At 45.2% G+C, this 18,334-nt stretch overlaps 1 protein-coding gene across 1 annotated transcript in view; it reads right to left on the minus strand.

Moving 5' to 3' along the window:
- aif1l (allograft inflammatory factor 1-like) overlaps positions 1–4,260 on the minus strand; it is a 72,991-nt gene extending 68,731 nt beyond the window's left edge. Inside the window, exons 1-2 of the mRNA XM_028793022.2 lie at positions 4,101–4,260; positions 3,941–4,002 (exon numbers count right to left, since the gene is read on the minus strand). Coding sequence (XP_028648855.1) covers positions 3,941–4,002; positions 4,101–4,125 — 87 coding nt within the window. The 5' untranslated portion in view covers positions 4,126–4,260. The remainder of the gene's footprint in view (positions 1–3,940; positions 4,003–4,100) is intronic.
- Between the last annotated feature and the right edge of the window lie 14,074 nt (positions 4,261–18,334).

Here is an 18,334-nt window from a genome sequence, read left to right on the forward strand (position 1 = left end):
GTATTTATTTAATTCTTTCTACAATAAACTAAGACATTAAACTGCTTAATTGAAAGCTATCCCCTTCACTCATCAAAGGAGGGAGGGCGGGCTCTAGCAAGTACTGTTTTTTGATTGGCCAGTCATGAGCAAAGTAGGAGTGACGTAGTCATTTTGCTTGACTTGAGAGTCCCTCGGCATGTGTGGCTGCTCAAAGCTGTGACGGATATAAGCGCAAGGAAACGCTGCCCAGAATGCGTGTGGCAAGCGGTGACTTTAACAGAAAAATCTCCAAATATAAATATAAATATAAATGCGTCACTCTGTAGCACTCGAAGGTTTACGTCCGCGCTGAGGATGATTCACCAATGAAAACGCAGCACTCGCTAGAGCCCGCCCTCTCAACGCTGACGAGTGAAAGTTGTAAGTTTTTATTTCAGGGTGTATGTCATGTTGGGGGCCAGTGTGACGGCAATAAATAAATGAATAAGTAACAACATAAATACACAAAAATAAGCAACACAACATATACGTCGTGACTAATGTATTTATACTCGGAGCCAACTCAAGGGTTCAAGGCGCCCCCCTAGTCAGTGTTGGGTGCAGGCGCGCACACTTTCTGAAGGACATCGAACAACAGATCCCTGTTGGACACTCGCTTACTGGGGGTGCAGGGGGGATCGAGTGAGGGAAGCCCCCTTTGAATATCGGCTTGCTTGTGACCGCAAATGCACTCGAAGAACAGGGGGTGGAGAGGGGCGTCCCCCTTCGAGATCTGCGGTGGAGACAGAAAGGGTGAAGCTTCTGCATCTCAGTTAGGGAGACCGAGGTTCACCTCCTGAGTCCTCGCTGTGTGGAGTTTGCATGTTCTCCCCCTGTATGGGAGGGTTTTGGTGCCCCCCACCAACCATGTCATGTGCCCAGGGCTGGACCCTGTTTATTCTCACAATTTATGTTATTTATTTATTGTCACATTTCACCGAACGTTTACTTATTGGCACACCTATTTATTTTATTAGAGTACTGTCTTACAATACTGTAGGTTTATATATATTATATATATATATATATATATATATATATATATATATATATATATATATATATATATATATATATATATAAACAGCACTGTTTTAGTGTACTTGCGTTAAAAACATGTTGGATTCACTTGATGAAACCCTCAATCTTTCTATTATCTAGCGCCTTTTTAAAAAAAAAAACCACAATACACAAACACTTTATAAAGCAAACCAGGAAGGCAACTGAAATCAACAAGATAACAACTTGAAAGAGATTCAAATGCACAGCACACTCAGAAATATTTCGCTGCCCACTACTGTATAGAGCGCCTTGCATAATTTAAACAACTTTATCATACCGCACCACTTTGTAAAACCCGCACGGGGGAACTGGAGCCTGCAAGCACAGGACACCAGACAGGCTGAGCGCCGGTTGATCACACGGTGAACACAAACACACACACAAATACACACACACACACACACGAGGTAGGGGCCATATTAGCGTCGCCAATCCACCTAACCTGCATGTCATTAGCAGACCTTGGCGGGCCTTCATCACTGGGGCCCTGAAGTTTGAACTGTTATTGGGGGTCCCACTACGACCAGCAACATGGCCTGGGTAGTCACTCTGCTAATTCTCTGTGCATGAGAGGACAGAGCCGACTATACTTCCTTAGAAGACTGGCGTCCTTCAACATCTGCAATAAGATGCTGCAGATGTTTTATCAGACGGTTGTGGCGAGCGCCCTCTTCTACGCGGTGGTGTGCTGGGGAGGCAGCATAAAGATGAGGGACGCCTCACACCTGGACAAACTGGTGAGGAAGGCAGGCTCTATTGTGGGCAAGGAGCTGGACAGTTTGACATCTGTGGCAGAGCGACGGGCGCTGAGCAGACTCCTGTCAATCATGGAGAATCCACTGCATCCACTGAACAGGATCATCTCCAGACAGAGGAGCAGCTTCAGCGACAGACTGCTGTCACCGTCCTGCTCCACTGACAGACTGAGGTGATCGCTCCTCCATCACACTATGTGACTCTTCAGTTCCACCCCGGGGGGGTAAACGTTAACATTATACAAAGTTATTGTCTGTCTGTATACCTGCATTGTTATCACTCTTTAATTTAATATTGTTTTTTTTTTTATTATTATGCTGCTGCTGGAGTATGGGAATTGGGATTAATAAAGTATCTGTCTATCTATCTATCTTACCTTCTTCCATCCATCCATCATCCAACCCGCTGAATCCAAACACAGGGTCACGGGGGTCTGCTGGAGCCAATCCCAGCCAACACAGGGCACAAGGCAGGAACCAATCCCGGGCAGGGTGCCAACCCACCGCAGTCTTATCTTCTTCCATGGCTTTATTCCATTAAAAGTCACTACAAATGTTTAAAAAATGTATCCACCACATCTCAGATTTTAATTAAAATTTTGTGTACTGGATTACATTATGTTATTAATATTATTGTTTAAATAATAATAAAAACACCCCACATTTTTAAGCAATGTGGATTGGAGTGTGATCCCAAGATTAGGGGCCCTGAAGCTTCATAGTAGATCCGTCAGTGGTCTTTGGACTGCAAATGTGTGTGCTTTTGGGGGTGCGGGTAAAAACCCATAGAGGCACAAGGAGAACATGCAAACTCCACTCAGGGAGGACGCAGGCCGTGAACCCTTTTCTTCCTAACTGCGATGCAGCAGCTCGACCACTGAAGCCCCCAAGAAGTTCCACAAGTTTAGCATCCATCCATCCATTTTCCAACCCGCTGAATCCGAACACAGGGTCACGGGGGTCCGCTGGAGCCAATCCCAGCCAACACAGGGCACAAGGCAGGAAACAATCCCGGGCAGGGTGCCAACCCACCGTAGGACACACACAAACACACCCGCACACCAAGAATCGCCAATCCACCTAACCTGCATGTCTTTGGACTGTGGGAGGAAACCCACGCAGACACGGGGAGAACATGCAAACTCCACGCAGGGAGGACCCGGGAATCGAACCCAGGTCCCCAGGTCTCCCAACTGCGAGGCAGCAGCGCTACCCACCGCGCCACCGTGCCGCCCGCATAAGTTTAGCAATCAAACGGAATTATTTTAAAACAAACGAGCGCACCCTAATGCCGTGTTGGCACTCACACCAGCCAAATGCTCGATTAGATTTGTCCTCCGATCTCAAAGTTGAATGAATTCTGCGTGAATTTCCACCTCCCGTGCGATTAACTGGCGTCTGGTTAAGGTGTGTGCGCGAATACGCCCTTCTAGGGCTTTACTTTCTTATTTTAGTTGCTATTGTTCTTCTGCAAGTGACAGCAAATTTAAGAACAATGTAAATTATTTCGTGTTAAATGTATTCTTGCATTCTTCCTACATGGCGCTTATCTGCTATACTATACTCGTATGTCAAGCGCCAAAGCCGCAACTTAATCCCTGTGGTCACTAAAACCGGACATCTTAGACTTGCGGGTGAGAGAGCACCTGGAGAAACCCCACCTAGATACAAGCAGAACTCACAGATCCTAAACCAGGAGTGACCGCACTGATGATTGATCCCCGGTCCCGCACACTTAAGGGAGCCCCTCGCCACTGCGCCAGCGTGTCGCCCATTGCCAACAGTGCTCTGTATTTGTCTTGTAATGTGGCAGCGTCTTTTATTTCGCATCGAACGAATGTTTTCCTGACTAATCAACCCTCAGCTCGGCACCCGCAGACATCGCCTATCTGAGAAACAACTTGGCCCCCAACTCGCATTCCACGTTTGAGAATCCACTTGAGTTTGAAAACATCGAGCAACAACAAACGGGAATGTCGCTTACTGCTGATCAATTCAGCGGACGGCGCAGCTTCGCAGATGGGGCAGCGGCAGCCCACCGTTCAAACCGGGGAGTCACCACCGTGAGTGAGCATGCAGCAAGTAGCTATAAAGCGCCTTACTCGGTTTACTTCTTCGAGCTTCTCCTGTTGCTGAGTTTTCAGCGCTCCAAACGCCTTTCCTCCTAAACAAAAAAAAAACGTAAAAAATAAAAATCACCAGCGGATCAGCACTGCTAACTTCTGTGCCCCTGGCCCCCTGCGCCCACTTCTAACTGCTCACCTTGTAGGTTTAAGTTGGAGGGCATCTTGATCGAAGTTTTCCGAGAAGATTTGTGAGCGCGACACGAGCGGCGCCTTTTCACTCTCACTCTCCGTCACTCTCGCTGCTTATCTGCGACGCCCAGGTGCTTGAAGACGCTTTGCCGCTTCAGGTCCCAGCACGCCCTCTGCTGGACACTGGCGGCAAGTCAGCGTAAAATCTAAAGGGGGGAAAACCAATGAGAGTGTTTAGTGTTTGCTGTGTCTTTGCACAAATTGAGACGGGACGCAGATTAGCAACAGGTTGATTCTTCCTTTATTCAGATAAAATATGAACCAGCATTGAACATTACACAAAAAAGAGAAACCCCCGCAGCCCCTGGCTGTCGGTCTCGATCCTTCTCCGGATCACGGTGTCCTATTTTTTTTTTTACTGAAACTGAACTGATCTCATCTCATCTCCTGATCTGATGATGTAATCTCCTGAAATGTTCCCTTTTGCTATTCCATCCTTTAACCTTTTACCCTTTACAAAAAAACTTCACTTAAACTGAATTTTTCTTTATATGGTATATAAAACAAAGATAAGTAAAAGAGACATTTCTATAATCAATATATAACATAACCAAAATATTTTAATATATACATTACAGTTGGGCGGCACGGTGGCGCAGTGGTAACGCTGCTGCCTCACATTAGGGAGACCTGGGTTCACATCCTGGGTCTTCCCTGGGTGGAGTTTGCATGTTCTCCCCGTGTCTGCGTGGGTTTCCACAGTCCAAAGGTCCTAAATTGTCCCTATTGTGTGCTTGGTGTGAATGTGTGTGCCCTGCGGTGGGCTGGCACCCTGCCCGGGGTTTGTTCCTGCCTTGCACCCTGTGCTGGTGGGGATTGGCTCCAGCAGACCCCCTGTGTTAGGATTGGGTTGGAGACTGACTGACATTACAGTTGTGTCTCCCCGTACATATCAGTTTCATAAGGTCCTAATGCACAGAGCTCAGTGAAATTCTTACTTGCTTGTGTCACCAAGCCGCTGCAGATGATTCAAAATGCAGCAGCACGTCTGTAGGTGGGCACAGGTCACTGCTCTTGACATGAAATTCAAATCAAATGAGTAATCAATGGGTCAGCACCTGTTTATATGAAGACACTTGTGTGTGTGGGGGTCCTCTGCTCCTTCTCGACTACTCGGGTCTGCTGGTGAACGGCGTCTCGTGACGCCACCTCTGTAAGGCATCCAAGTGTTTGAAGACCCTCTTGGTCTTGGTTTCATGCCAGGAAAGAGCACCACTGATGTGATGTTTGCTCTGAGGGTGTTGATGGAGAAGTTTAGAGAAGGTCAGAAGGAGTTGCATTGCGTCTTTGTGGACCTTGAGAAAGCATATGACAGGGCGACTGAGAGGAGCTGTGGTATTGGATGAGGAAGTTGGGAGTGGCAGAGAAGTACGTAAGAGTTGTATAGGATATGTAGGAGGGAAGTGTGACCGTGGTGAGGTCTGCAGTAGGAGTGATGGAGGTGGGATTACATCAGGGATCGGCTCTGAGCCCTTTCTTATCTCCAATGATGATGGACAGGTTGACAGACGAGAGTAGACAGGAGTCCCCGTGGACTATGATATTTGCTGATGACATTGTGATCTGTAGCGATAATAGGGAGCAGGTTGAGGAGACCCTGAGAGGTGGAGATCTGCTCTGGAGAGGAGAAGAATGAAGGTCAGTAGGAACAAAACAGAATACATGTGTGCGAATGAGAGGTAGGTCAGTGGAATGGTGAGGATGAGCGAGTAGAGTTGGTGAAGGTGGAGGAGTTTAAATACTTGGGATCAACAGTACAGAGTAATGGGGACTGAGGAAGAGAGGTGAAGAAGAGAGTGCAGGCAGGGTGGAGAAGAGTGTCAGGAGTGATTTGTGATAGATGGGTAATCAGCAAGAGTGAAAGGGAAGGTCTACAGGATGGTAGTGAGACCAGCTATGTTATATGGGCTGGAGATGGTGGCACTGACCAGAAAGCAGGATTTCCCATTGGGATTAATAAAGTATCTATCTATCTATCTATCTATCTATCTATCTATCTATCTATCTATCTATCTATCTATCTATCTATCTATCTATCTATCTATCTATCTATCTATCTATCTATCTATCTATCTATCTATCTATCTATCTATCAGAGCTGGAGGTGGCAGAGTTAAAGATGTTAAGATTGGCATTGGGTGTGACGAGGATGGGCAGGATTAGAAATGAGGACATTAGAGGGTCAGCTCAGGTGGGACGGTGGGGAGACAAAGTCAGAGAGGCCAGATTGCGTTGGTTTGGACATGTACAGAGGACAGATGCTGGGTATAATGAGAGAAGGGTACTAAGGATAGAGCTGCCAGGGAAGAGGAGAAGAGGAAGGCCTAAGAGGAGGTTATGGATGTGGTGAGAGAGGACAGGCAGGTGATGGCTGTGACAGAACAAGATGACGAGGACAGAAAGATATGGAAAAAGATGATCTGCTGTGGTGACCCCTAACGAGAGCAGCCAAAAGAAGAAGAAGAAGAAGACCCTCTTGGTTGGTGAATTCCTGTCTTACTGTATTGTTAATGGCTTTCCTAGGCTCTTGTAACCAAGAAAGTGTATGAATTTTGTTCTGCGCTCTCCACCAGTGATGATCTGTTCTGTACCCTGGTCCTGTCACCCAGAAATCAGTGCTGACCGCTGCGCCCACTTACAGCACAAATAAACAAACAAACAAACAAATAAATAAATAACATGGCACGGACATTCAGACCCCCAGGTTGTGCCTGAGTGGCGGTTTCAGAACGCTAACGCTGGTGGAGCAGTAATCAGCGCCATGAAGACCAGGTGGTGGTGCTGGTGGTGGGTTGGGGAGGTTGGTGTGTTGTAGGGGGGGGGGGGGGGCAAAATTCTGGGGGTATTATCCATCCCCCCAGCACACCCCTAAATCAGGTATTTTTTCTTGTCCTTTAAAACATACATTTAAAAATTAAAACAACGTGTTTAAAGTACAACCCACGACCCCGAAATGCAGAGGATAAAACAAGTTTAGTAAAAGATGAACGAATGGACTTTATTGAATTATAAGAGGCACTTGTCCTCCTAATTATTATTTTCGCGTTTGCCGTGTATATTTCGTTACCACTTCTTTGTACAAAATGCAATGGATTACAAAACATGTTTTGTATGAAAGACAACTACAAATGCCTAGTATCGTGTAAGTGAGCTCTAATGATTATCTACAGATTTATATACAGTATTGCACCAGGAAAATCAAAATGCCAAACCGAACGGAGGAGCCAAACAGAAATGAACACGTCGGTAGCGTTAAAAGCTGAGCGGAATGAGGATTTAAGGAAAGCAATCCATGTTGAATGAATCGGGCTACATGACATCAAGCTTTTATATAGCGCCTTTCACAGCCCATCATAGCACTCAGGCTGTTTTATATAGCGCCTTTCACAGCCCATCATAGCACTCAGGCTGTTTTATATAGCGCCTTTCACAGCCCATCATAGCACTCAGGCTGTTTTATGTAGCGCCTTTCACAACCCATTACAGTAGTTAGGCTACATGACAATTAAGCTTTTATACAGCGCCTTTCACATCCTATCCCAGAGCTCAGGCTGATGTGTGACAATTAAGCTTTTATAAAGTGCCTTTCACGCCCATTACAGCACACATCCAGGCTGTTTAATACTGCGCCTTTCACAGTCCATCCCAGCGCTCAGGCTGTCTGACATCAAGCTTTTATATAGCGCCTTTCATAGCCCATCACAGGGGCTTGATAAAGCAAATATGAATGAAATGCAAATAAAAAAATTGAATATACGCAACGCCCAAAAAACACGGAGAAACGCAAATGCGTGCGTCCCGGTATCAATTTACACTTATCAATAAACTAAGTAGAAAATATACTGACAAGAATAGCATTTTAGGTAAAATGAAGCTTTAAATGTTATGAAGAAGAAGAAGAAGAAGAAGACGATTGATAGAAAGGCAAGGGTGTCTCTTGGGAAACGAGGTATTTCAAAAATGTATCACCAACATTCCCAATTCAAATCACAGGAGGCAACGAACAGATTAAAGTTATTTGTCAAAGAAAGAACTGAAGTCAAGGCTGCAGAAAAGTTTAATAATAAAGAAGTGAAGCGCTTAGCGATGGCGGTGCGTGTTCTCTACTTGCTCTTCTGTCCTCTTACTCTGCTACGTCCGAGTGTCTTACGTTAAGTAACATCTGCCTCAGACAGCCAGAGTCCTGAAAGCAGAAGATCTGTGATTGGAGGAGCTCCAGCCCGCCTCGGATTTCCAGTTAATTTACTTTAAGGGTCATCCATCCTCACACGCCCGCCGCCACCCCCTCCCCTTACATAAGCACGTTGTGTAAGCGCGCCTGCTCCTTAAATACCCGACGATGCAACGGCAGGGCGCTCTTGTGAATTTCATCGGGCGGCGATGGAGAACGTGTGGACCACCTCAGAGATCGCCGTGGGTCTCGGCTTCAGCGCAATTTATGTCTTTGCCCCCAGGGCACTCCTCCATGTCCAGGTATTTAAGACGGACGGTGGTGTGGAGGTTGTGTTTCACGACGGGTGGGTGGGTGGGTCCTGGAGAGTCGCGCAAGTCAAAGGGGAAAAAAGTTTTACGAATGCAAGGAGGCGAACGGACAGACTGTGTATATGGAGACAGGCTTGGGGGAATGAGGGCCCCTGCATGGGCTTTAACCATTGTTCGACCACCCCAAACACGAGAAAAAAAAAACTATCATGTAATGTCAAATCTGAGGAAGTGACTGAACTTGAATGTGCACAAAGCAAAGAGTGTGAGAGTGGGCAATGGATGTGAGGAGAGCCAGCAGGCCACTCAGAAAGAGCACCCGAGATCGTCATAGGCACTGACGCATTCATCCAAGGTTATCGACAACATTTGAGATACAACTGGCTACTTTTTTCCCCAATTGGAGCACAAGCAGGTGGAGTGTCTTGATTATGGTCACAGAGTGTAGAATTATACTTGATATTCGCCAGAGCACAGTATGCAAGGTTGTGGTTTGTTATAATATGTATGTATTCTTTGAGCTTCTATAAAAAGCTAAATTCCTCCACTGGGATAATTAAATATGTCTCAGTTATATAGTGCCTTTCTATCTACCTATCTATCCATCTTTCAGTTATATAGTGCCTTTCATTATCTATCTATCTATCTATCTATCTATCTATCTATCTATCTATTATATAGTGCCTTTCACTTCTATCTTCCTATCTATCTATTATATAGTGCCTTTCACTTCTATCTATCTTCCTATCTATCTATTATATAGTGCCTTTCACTTCTATCTATCTATCTTTCTATCTATCTATTGTATAGTGCCTTTCACTTCTATCTATCTATTTATCTATCTATCTATCTATTATATAGTGCCTTTCACTTCTATCTATCTATCTATTATATAGTGCCTTTCACTTCTATCTATCTTTCTATCTATCTATTATATAGTGCCTTTCATTATCTGTCTAGTATGTGCTGTTCATTATCTATCTATCTATCTATCTATTATATAGTGCCTTTCACTTCTATCTTTCTATCTATCTATTATATAGTGCCTTTCACTTCTATCTATCTATCTATCTATCTATTTATCTATCTATTATATAGTGCCTTTCACTTCTATCTATCTTCCTATCTATCTATTATATAGTGCCTTTCACTTCTATCTATCTATCTATCCATTATATAGTGCCTTTCACTTCTATCTATCTTTCTATCTATTATATAGTGCCTTTCACTTCTATCTTTCTATCTATCTATTATATAGTGCCTTTCACTTCTATCTTTCTATCTATCTATTATATAGTGCCTTTCACTTCTATCTATCTATCTATCTATCTATCTATCTATCTATCTATCTATCTATCTATCTATTATATAGTGCCTTTCACTTCTATCTATCTTCTTATCTATCTATTATATAGTGCCTTTCACTTCTATCTATCTATCTATCTATCTATCTATCTATCTATCTTTCTATCTATCTATCTATCTATCTATCTATCTATCTATTATATAGTGTCTTTCACTTCTATCTATCTTTCTACCTATTATATAGTGCCTTTCACTTCTATCTATCTTTCTATCTATCTATTATATAGTGCCTTTCATTATCTGTCTATTATGTGCTGTTCATTATCTATCGATCTGTTATATAGTGCCTTTCATTATCTATCTCTCTCTTATGTGCCTTTCATTATCTATCAGTTATATAGTGCCTTTCCTATTATCTGTATATTAAAAATAAAGAGTACGATCATTCAACTATCTGTTTTGAGCAGATTGACTAAGTAACGAGTAAATCTTTTACACATAATTAAATGACTATGACACGTTCTGAGGGTGTCAAGGCGGTGAAAGGTTAACACTGCTGGTTTGCAGTGAGGAGACCGGAGTTCAGGTCCTTGGTTTCCCTTGTGTGATGTTTGTATGTTCTCCCTGTATCTTTATTGACTTCCTCCTGGTGCTCTGGTTTCCTCTCACAGTCCAAAGACACGTGAGGTAGGTGAACTGGTGATGCCACATTAGGCCCTGATATGTGTGTATTTACCCTGCTATATAGGCTGGTACCCTATCTTTGAACCCAATGCATGCTGGGGTACTTACCAAAACGGCGCCCTCGCTTTCAGTATAATTGAACTTTGATGACCGTGTGGAGGTGGGGCCTCGGTGTCGGGAGCGCGCGCCTCTTGAGGTGACAAAACGGCGCCCCTCGCTGACCACAGCTCGGACGTAACGGAAAGATATACGGCCCCTTGAGCGTTTAATTTTATTTTGCCATGTTGGTGTCTTCTATGCTTCAGTTTGAGGGTTGTTGCTGCTCTTCATATTATTATTATTTCTGTTGCTATAGTGTTATTATTGGATTGTGTTTCGCTCTTATGCCATATATATGCAGAGATAGAGCGCGCGCGCTTTATTGTCATTATACTTCCGTACAACGAAATTTAGTTGCAAATAATATAAAGATCCAGGGAACAATCCATTCAGAAGTGGCGTCGTCATTCATTACCTTCGTATGCGTCACCATCACCAGAACTAGAATGCTGTCATTATTGTGATACGACAAGTCGTTTTTTTCTCAGAACCCCAGCTTTGACCGTCTCAGTTTTTTGAAGAGTGAAAGTGACAATTTTAAATGCAAGCCGTAGTTCGAGCTGCGTTTGGAGTAATATTACGGACAAAACACAAATGAATAAATGAGCAGCATAAAAACATATTGCGTGGAACATTTGTTTATTTACGCTTTTTCTTTATTTGTTGTCACATTTTACAGTACTTTTATTCATTTGCGTATTTGTTTTTTTTAATTCTGTCCGAAATATTGCTCCATACATTTTAAGTGTGCTGGTGGAATTTGTGTGTTTGTTTCTTGGAATTGTTTTGTTGCTATTCTGAGGAGACGTGTAAATAAATATTTAATTTTACAACTACAACAGTGCATTGCTTGTATAGCCGAAAATCACGTTAAGGGATTCCTCAATGGGCGTCAACAGGCCCTGTTTTGTGAGAGCGTTGCCTCTCTGAGAACACAACAAAAAACTCCCACGAAAATCCTGAAAAAAAAGTGCTGAGTAAAGATGACAGTAAACTTGAACTTGAAGAGATGTGTGGACGTTCTGTTTGTGGCAGGTCACAAATCTCATCGCTTACCAAGTCTTCTTGTCCTTCTCTTGTCACCAACTGCAGGGCGCCAGTCCACCTTCAGACGGCGCGCGCTATCACGTGATCCGGACCCTGGTCTGTGTATGGCTGTCGAGCAACTTCAAACTCCTCCTCCTGAAGAAGAGGCGGGACTGCGCAGCTCGGAGTGCGCAAGCCACTTCCAGGCTCATCGTAAGGAACGGGAGCACGAAAGGGAATTTGGTTGGGGCTGCAGTTGGGAAGCGTGATACGGGTGATTGACCCTGTGTTCGGATTCAGCGGGTTGGAAAATGGACGGATGGATGGATGGGTGATTCTAAAAGCACGTCGAGGCTTAGCTGTAAAGGGCAGCAGGCTGCGCAAAAGCGAATCAAAGGTGCAAAAAGTCATATGAGGAACGTCAGGAATCCAGTCACAGTTAGAGGGTACTGGGAGGTTGGTGTCATGTCAGCATTCACCACTTTCGCCAACGGAGTATCCAGAAGTGTATGATAGTTCAGTAAGAGTAGTCCGCTCAGACTTGAAGCAGTCTGAAGAGTTTCTTACCCTTTAAAATTTGCTCATTTTCCTTTTATTTTTACAGGCATTTTTGGCAGTTTTGCTGAATGCCTTTCATGGGAACTGCATCTCAAAATTATATGGCGATAAGGTAAGTGAAGAGATTATTGGAGTGAATGTCATGCAGCCTCACAGTTAGGAGACCTGGGTTCGCTTCCCGGGTCCTCCCTGCGTGGAGTTTGCATGTTCTCCCCATGTCTGCGTGGGTTTCCTCCCACAGTCCAAAAGACATGCAGGTTAGGTTGGATTGGCGATTCTAAATTGATTGTCCCTAGTGTGTGCTTGGTGTGTGTGTGTGTGTGTGTGTCTGCACGCCCTGCCCAGGGTTTGTTTCCTGCCCTGTGTCCTGTGTTGGCTGGGATTGGTTCCAGCAGACCCCCGTGACCCTGTGTTTGGATTCAGCGGGTTGGAAAATGGATGGATGGATGTCATGAAAGAATCTAAAGAGTAATGTTTTGGTAAACGTTCAAAAGAAAAGAAACAAAACAGTGAAAACCTTCTGACTTCCTATTAGCTTTCTTGATCACTTCTGCACACTTTCTGGCTGTGGTCCAGATCTAACTATGCAATTATTGCATTGCATTAAAAGTTGCATGGTTAGATCTGGACCACCCTGTAGAGATGAGCCCATCATGACTCTTTCTTATAAATGTGTGTGTTCAAGTTTTAGACCTTCCATTGTGTATTCAAATCTTACATCCATCCATCCATTATCCAACCCGCTATATCCTACCTACAGGGTAACGGGGGCCTGCTGGAGTCAATCCCAGCCAACACACAGCGCAAGGCAGGAAACAAACCCTGGGGAGGGCGCCAGTCCACCGTAGTCAAATCTTACATGAAGGAAGTCAAATTTTTAGATTTGAGTACACAGTGGGAGGTCCAAAACTTGAACACACGCCTTATGAGAAGGACCTAGGAGTCATGGTGGGCTCATCACTATCTACATTGAGACAGTTTACAGAGGATAAGAGGGTGTTTGGATTAATAATGTATCACCAGATGTGGGGTACAAATCCAAGGGGGTTATGCTTACGTTATATAAAGTACCAGTGAGGACTCATCTGGAGTACCGTGAGCAGCTTTGGTCTCCATATTACAAAAAGGACATAGCAGCACTAGAGGGGGTCCAGAGAAGAGCGACTAGGCTGATTCCAGGAGTACAGGGGATGAGTTATGAGGAAAGATTAAAAGAGCTGAGCCTTTCCAGGAGATTAAGAGGAGACCTGAATGAAGTGTTTAGAATGATGAAAGGAACGAGTCCAGTGGATCGAGACGGTGACTTTAAAATGAGTTCATCAAGAACACGGGAACACTTGTTAATGGTAAATTTCACACAAACATTAGGAAGTTTTCTTCACACAGAGAACCACCGGCAGTGTGGTGGACAAAAAACAAAGAACATAGCGACATTAAGAGAAAGTGCAGAAGAGAGCAAGTAGGCTGATTCTGGGGGTCCTAAGTTAGCACTGAAAATGGTCAAGCAATGTGTGAGGCACGTCTTTACTTCAACATCACAATGTACCGGTGCTCAAAACTGTTAACACCCTCACTCACTGGGACAGATCCTCTGGGACTTGAGTCAAGGCTTTCTTTCAGCCATCAGAATGCCTTGTCTGTGTCTGTGATCCACTAAGGCTGAAGATCTGTCAACGAGAGGCTATGTTGCGTTGCTGCCAGAGCTTCCTAGAGAGCCCAAAGGGGACACACAGCATTCAAAAGTCTTCAGATGCAAAGATTTGGGAACCCCTCTGCCATCACTCTAGAAAGATGAACAATGGAGGAAGATGAAGAGAAAGAGAGAGAAGAGGTTAGGAGCACACACTCGTACAGCACATTGCCGCAACCACCACATGACAAACCACCTCAAGATCCCAGATTAGGACCCGAGTGCAGCCACGTAACGGGTGACACCACAGCACTACATTCGTTCAGATGGAATGGAAGAGTGGGAGTTTTTTTTTATGGTGGCTGGAGTGCCAATTCTGCCACTAACATCCAAGGTTTTTCCCTGCAGGTTGGAGGGCCTACATGCAGGGCTGGGTGCAGATTAACGTCATACCCAGGACGGAGCAATTGCGGGTTAAGGGCTTTCCTCAGGAGCCCAATGGAGTAGAGTCACTTTGGCGTTTACGGGATTTGAACTGGCAACCTTCCAATTACCTCAACAGACCCCTAGCCTCAGAGCCACCACTCCACTGGCCACCAGGCCCCTCTGCCTTTTGAATTCCTGGTCTGTGATCCAAGGAGGCCCGAGATAAAACCAGAAGAGGCGAAGCTGCATAACTACCACAGCTTCTTAGGACAGTCCAAAGTCCAAAACAGGGAACCCAACTTGAAATGAAGAGACATTGTTGAACCATCTCCTCATGGTTTACCATCTTCTTCCATTGTACACCTTTTGAGGGTCACGGGCCTGACAACACAAGTTTGCCTGGTCAAGTATGTTGAGAAAAGTCAACCATTTCCTTGGGGTGCACTTACTTTTTCACACAGGTCAAACACAAATACAGTAAGACCCCCGTGATAAGATGCTATGCCATGACACAAATTGAGGTCCATAACACAATGGGCATTTGGCCTTCCTCACAAGCAATCATGGAGTCAGAGTCCCCAGTTCACCCCAAATGAGGTGGTCCTCACTAGAGCCGAATTTTGCTGCTGAGGCTCACAAGCTGCAGTCTAAACATCCAGCTCTGGACTAACTGCACAGTACGGTCATCTTCATGAGCTCAGCTTAATGTCCAAACTCCACCATCCAATGCAGGCCTGCAGATGTCACCACATAGCTATACATGGGGGGTCCAAAATCCTTACCACCACACCTAGCCTCAGCTTCTGGGACTCCGTTAGTTTCATTTTCATGAGGACCCTCTGAGCCTTGGGCCCCTGGGATTGTACTTGACAGGCCCATTTGGGGGTCCATGCCTGCTCGTTCAGGCTTAACACACAAGAAAGGAATTCCAGTGACCCCCTCGCAAGATCTTAAAATCACCAGCTGACCCCAGTAGTCATAATCAATAAAATGCTAAATGCTTGGAGTTTATGTGAGTTGTGTGCTGGGCATGGGGGATAGCTTGGTCAGTACCTGAGCTTGCCCCCCGTCCAGTTCTAAAGCCTTGCTCCACCACTGTTATTGAGTATCTTCATTTAACTTAACATGAATTTTGTTAAATCCAGCATCTGTGGTTCAAATCCCAAGGACCCCCCCGTTCATTAGCCGTGTGAAGTTTGCACGTTCTTCACACACACGTCCCCAAAAGAGGAGCAAGTTAGGTTAACTAGAGACCCTCAATTGGCCCTGCATGAGTGTGCCCTTTGATTTACTGGCATTCTGGGCATTCGGGGTCCTGCCTTGCACTACCATCAATTGGATTAAACCGAGTAAAAAATGGTGAAAGGGGCAGAAGAAGAGTTGGGGTGCCAGCTGGCGTTCCCCATTGAACGTCTGGGTTGCTATGTGCACAAAGCAAAAGGTCAATGAAAATGATGTGAATGGTTGCCCACCCAATAGACTTCTGTCTCCTTTGAACTCCAGTCAACAATGACCAGGCTTTCTTGGGTCAGGTGGTATTTGAGGTGGCGGACCAATCGTGGTTCAGGGTGGAAGTGACATCACGGGTCGTCGGGAAACGTTCTCCTCCACTCAGATGGAATCCATGTTAGTTTAGGGGGTCACAGTCAGTCAGTCTGTCATTGTCTAACCCACTTAGTCCTGAACAGGGTCCCGGGGGTCTGCTTGAGCCTATCCCAGCCAGCATAGAGCGCAAGGCAGGAACAGACCCTGGACATGGTGCCAGTTCATTACCAGCTGAAAACTACACACCCCAACCACATAAGAGGGCAAATTTATGAGCGCCAATTCTCCCATCCTGGATGACGTTGCACTGTGGGAAAAAACCAGAGCCCCCCAGAGAAAACCCACGCAGGCATGGAGAGAACATGCAAAGTCCACGAAGAGAGGACCTGGGATGTGTACCCTTGTCTCCATACTGCGAGGCAGCTGTGCCACCGTGCCACCCTACATTCAAAGTCATCCTTGTATTTCCACTCAATCCCATTCCCAGGAGCCATCCCGTCTGTTTACGTCTCTGCCAGCGGGTTTGTGAATATGACATGGTGAATGAAAGCAATCTAACAAATGTTTACTTACTTAACTCTCATTATCTCTTAATTATCTATACATTTAATTAAACAATAAGCATTTCATCTACTGTATTGTCTTGGCCTGGTTTACAGTCGTGGCCAAAAGTTTTGAGAATGACAGAAATATCAATTTTCACAAAGTTTTCTGCCTCCATTTTTATGATGGCAATCTGCATCGACTCCAGAATGTTCTGACGAGCGATCAGATGAATTGCAATTAATTACAAAGTCCCTCTTTGCCATGAAAATGAACTTAATCCTCAAAAAAGCACTGCATGTCAGCCCTGGCACAAAAGGACCTGCTGACATGACTTCAGTGATCCTCTCGTTAACAGGTGAGAGTGTCGACGAGGACAAGGCTGGAGACCACCCTGTCACGCTGATCGAGTTACACTAGAGAGGTGAGGAAGGCTTCAGGGTGCCTAAGAAAGTCCAGCAAGTGCCAGGACCATCTCCTAAAGTTGATTCAGGCACGGGCACCACCAGTGCAGAGCTGGCTCAGGAATGGCAGCAGGCAGGTGGAGGATGGCCTGGTGGGTGTCAAGAAGGACAGACTGATATTCTGGGAGTGGACTGCTGAGGTCAAGTCATTTTCTCGGATGAATCCCCTTTCTGATTGTTTGGGGCATCCGGAAAAAAGAAAAGGTGAGCGGCGTTACCATCAGTCCTGTGTCACGCCAACAGTAAAGCATCCCGAGACCATTCAGGTCAGCCAAGGCAGTGGGCTCACTCACAATTTGGCCTGAGAACACAGCTATGAATACAGAATGGGACCAAAACATCCACCGAGAGCAACTTCTCCCAACCATCCAAGAACAGTTTGGTGACCAACATGATGGAGCACCGGGCCATAAAGCAAAAGTGAAAAGTAAGAGGACTCAAGGAACAAAACATTGAAATTTGGGGTCCATGGCCAGGAAACTCCCCAGACCTGAATCCCATTGAGAATCCTCAAGAGTGCGGGTGGACAAACAAAAACCCACCAGTTCTGATTCTGCAAGAATGGACGCCCATCAGTCAGGATTGGGCCCAGAAGTTGATTGCCAGCCTGCCAGTGTGAATTGCAGAGGTCTTAAAAAAGGAAGAAGGTCCAACACTGCAAATATGGAGTCTGTGCATAAACTTCATGTCATTGTCAATAAAAGCCTTTGAAGTTTCTGAACTGCGTGTAATTCTACTTCAGACTACCAGAGAAACATCTGACACAAAGATCTAAAAACACTGAGGCAGCAAACTTTGTGACAACTTTTTCTCAAAACCTCTGGCCACGACTGTACATTGATTATGTCTGCTTTTGGAACTCCACTTTTGTGCTGTCTGGCACACTTTGGTATTGTTGGTTTTTCATATAAAACGCCAATTTGGCGATGGCGGCCGGCCGGCTCTCAGTGTGTTCACTTGCACTCTTAAAGTGCTGCACAACAAACACAACCATCTCACCAATCTTTTGGCTTGCAGGTCCCTCTAGTGGACATCGCCTCCTGCCTCTTCTTCATCCTCAGCAGTCTAAGCCACGTGTCATTCACCAAGACAACATCCGCGGCAGTGGTGGAGCTCAACAGACTGTTGACGGACCCCCAGTCGCTGACCTTGCACATTGACTTCCTTGCCACGTGTGTGTTTGGGCTTCTCTGGCTCGCCTATCCGGATTGGCTGCTGGGATTCCAGGTGAGTTCTGCTTGAACCTTCTTCATAAGACTTGTTAGGATGGCTCAATGCATACACATCAGCAGTGGTCCTCATATGTGCAGGGCAGGTCATCAGGCATCTAAGGAGGGTTTTATTTCAGATCGGCTTTGGTTTGTGAGGAGCGGTGAACCTTCCAGAATAGATACCTGAACCTGTTCAGCATGAAATGTC

This window comes from Erpetoichthys calabaricus, chromosome 9 (assembly GCF_900747795.2).
Source record: "Erpetoichthys calabaricus chromosome 9, fErpCal1.3, whole genome shotgun sequence".
Lineage (NCBI taxonomy): Eukaryota > Metazoa > Chordata > Cladistia > Polypteriformes > Polypteridae > Erpetoichthys > Erpetoichthys calabaricus.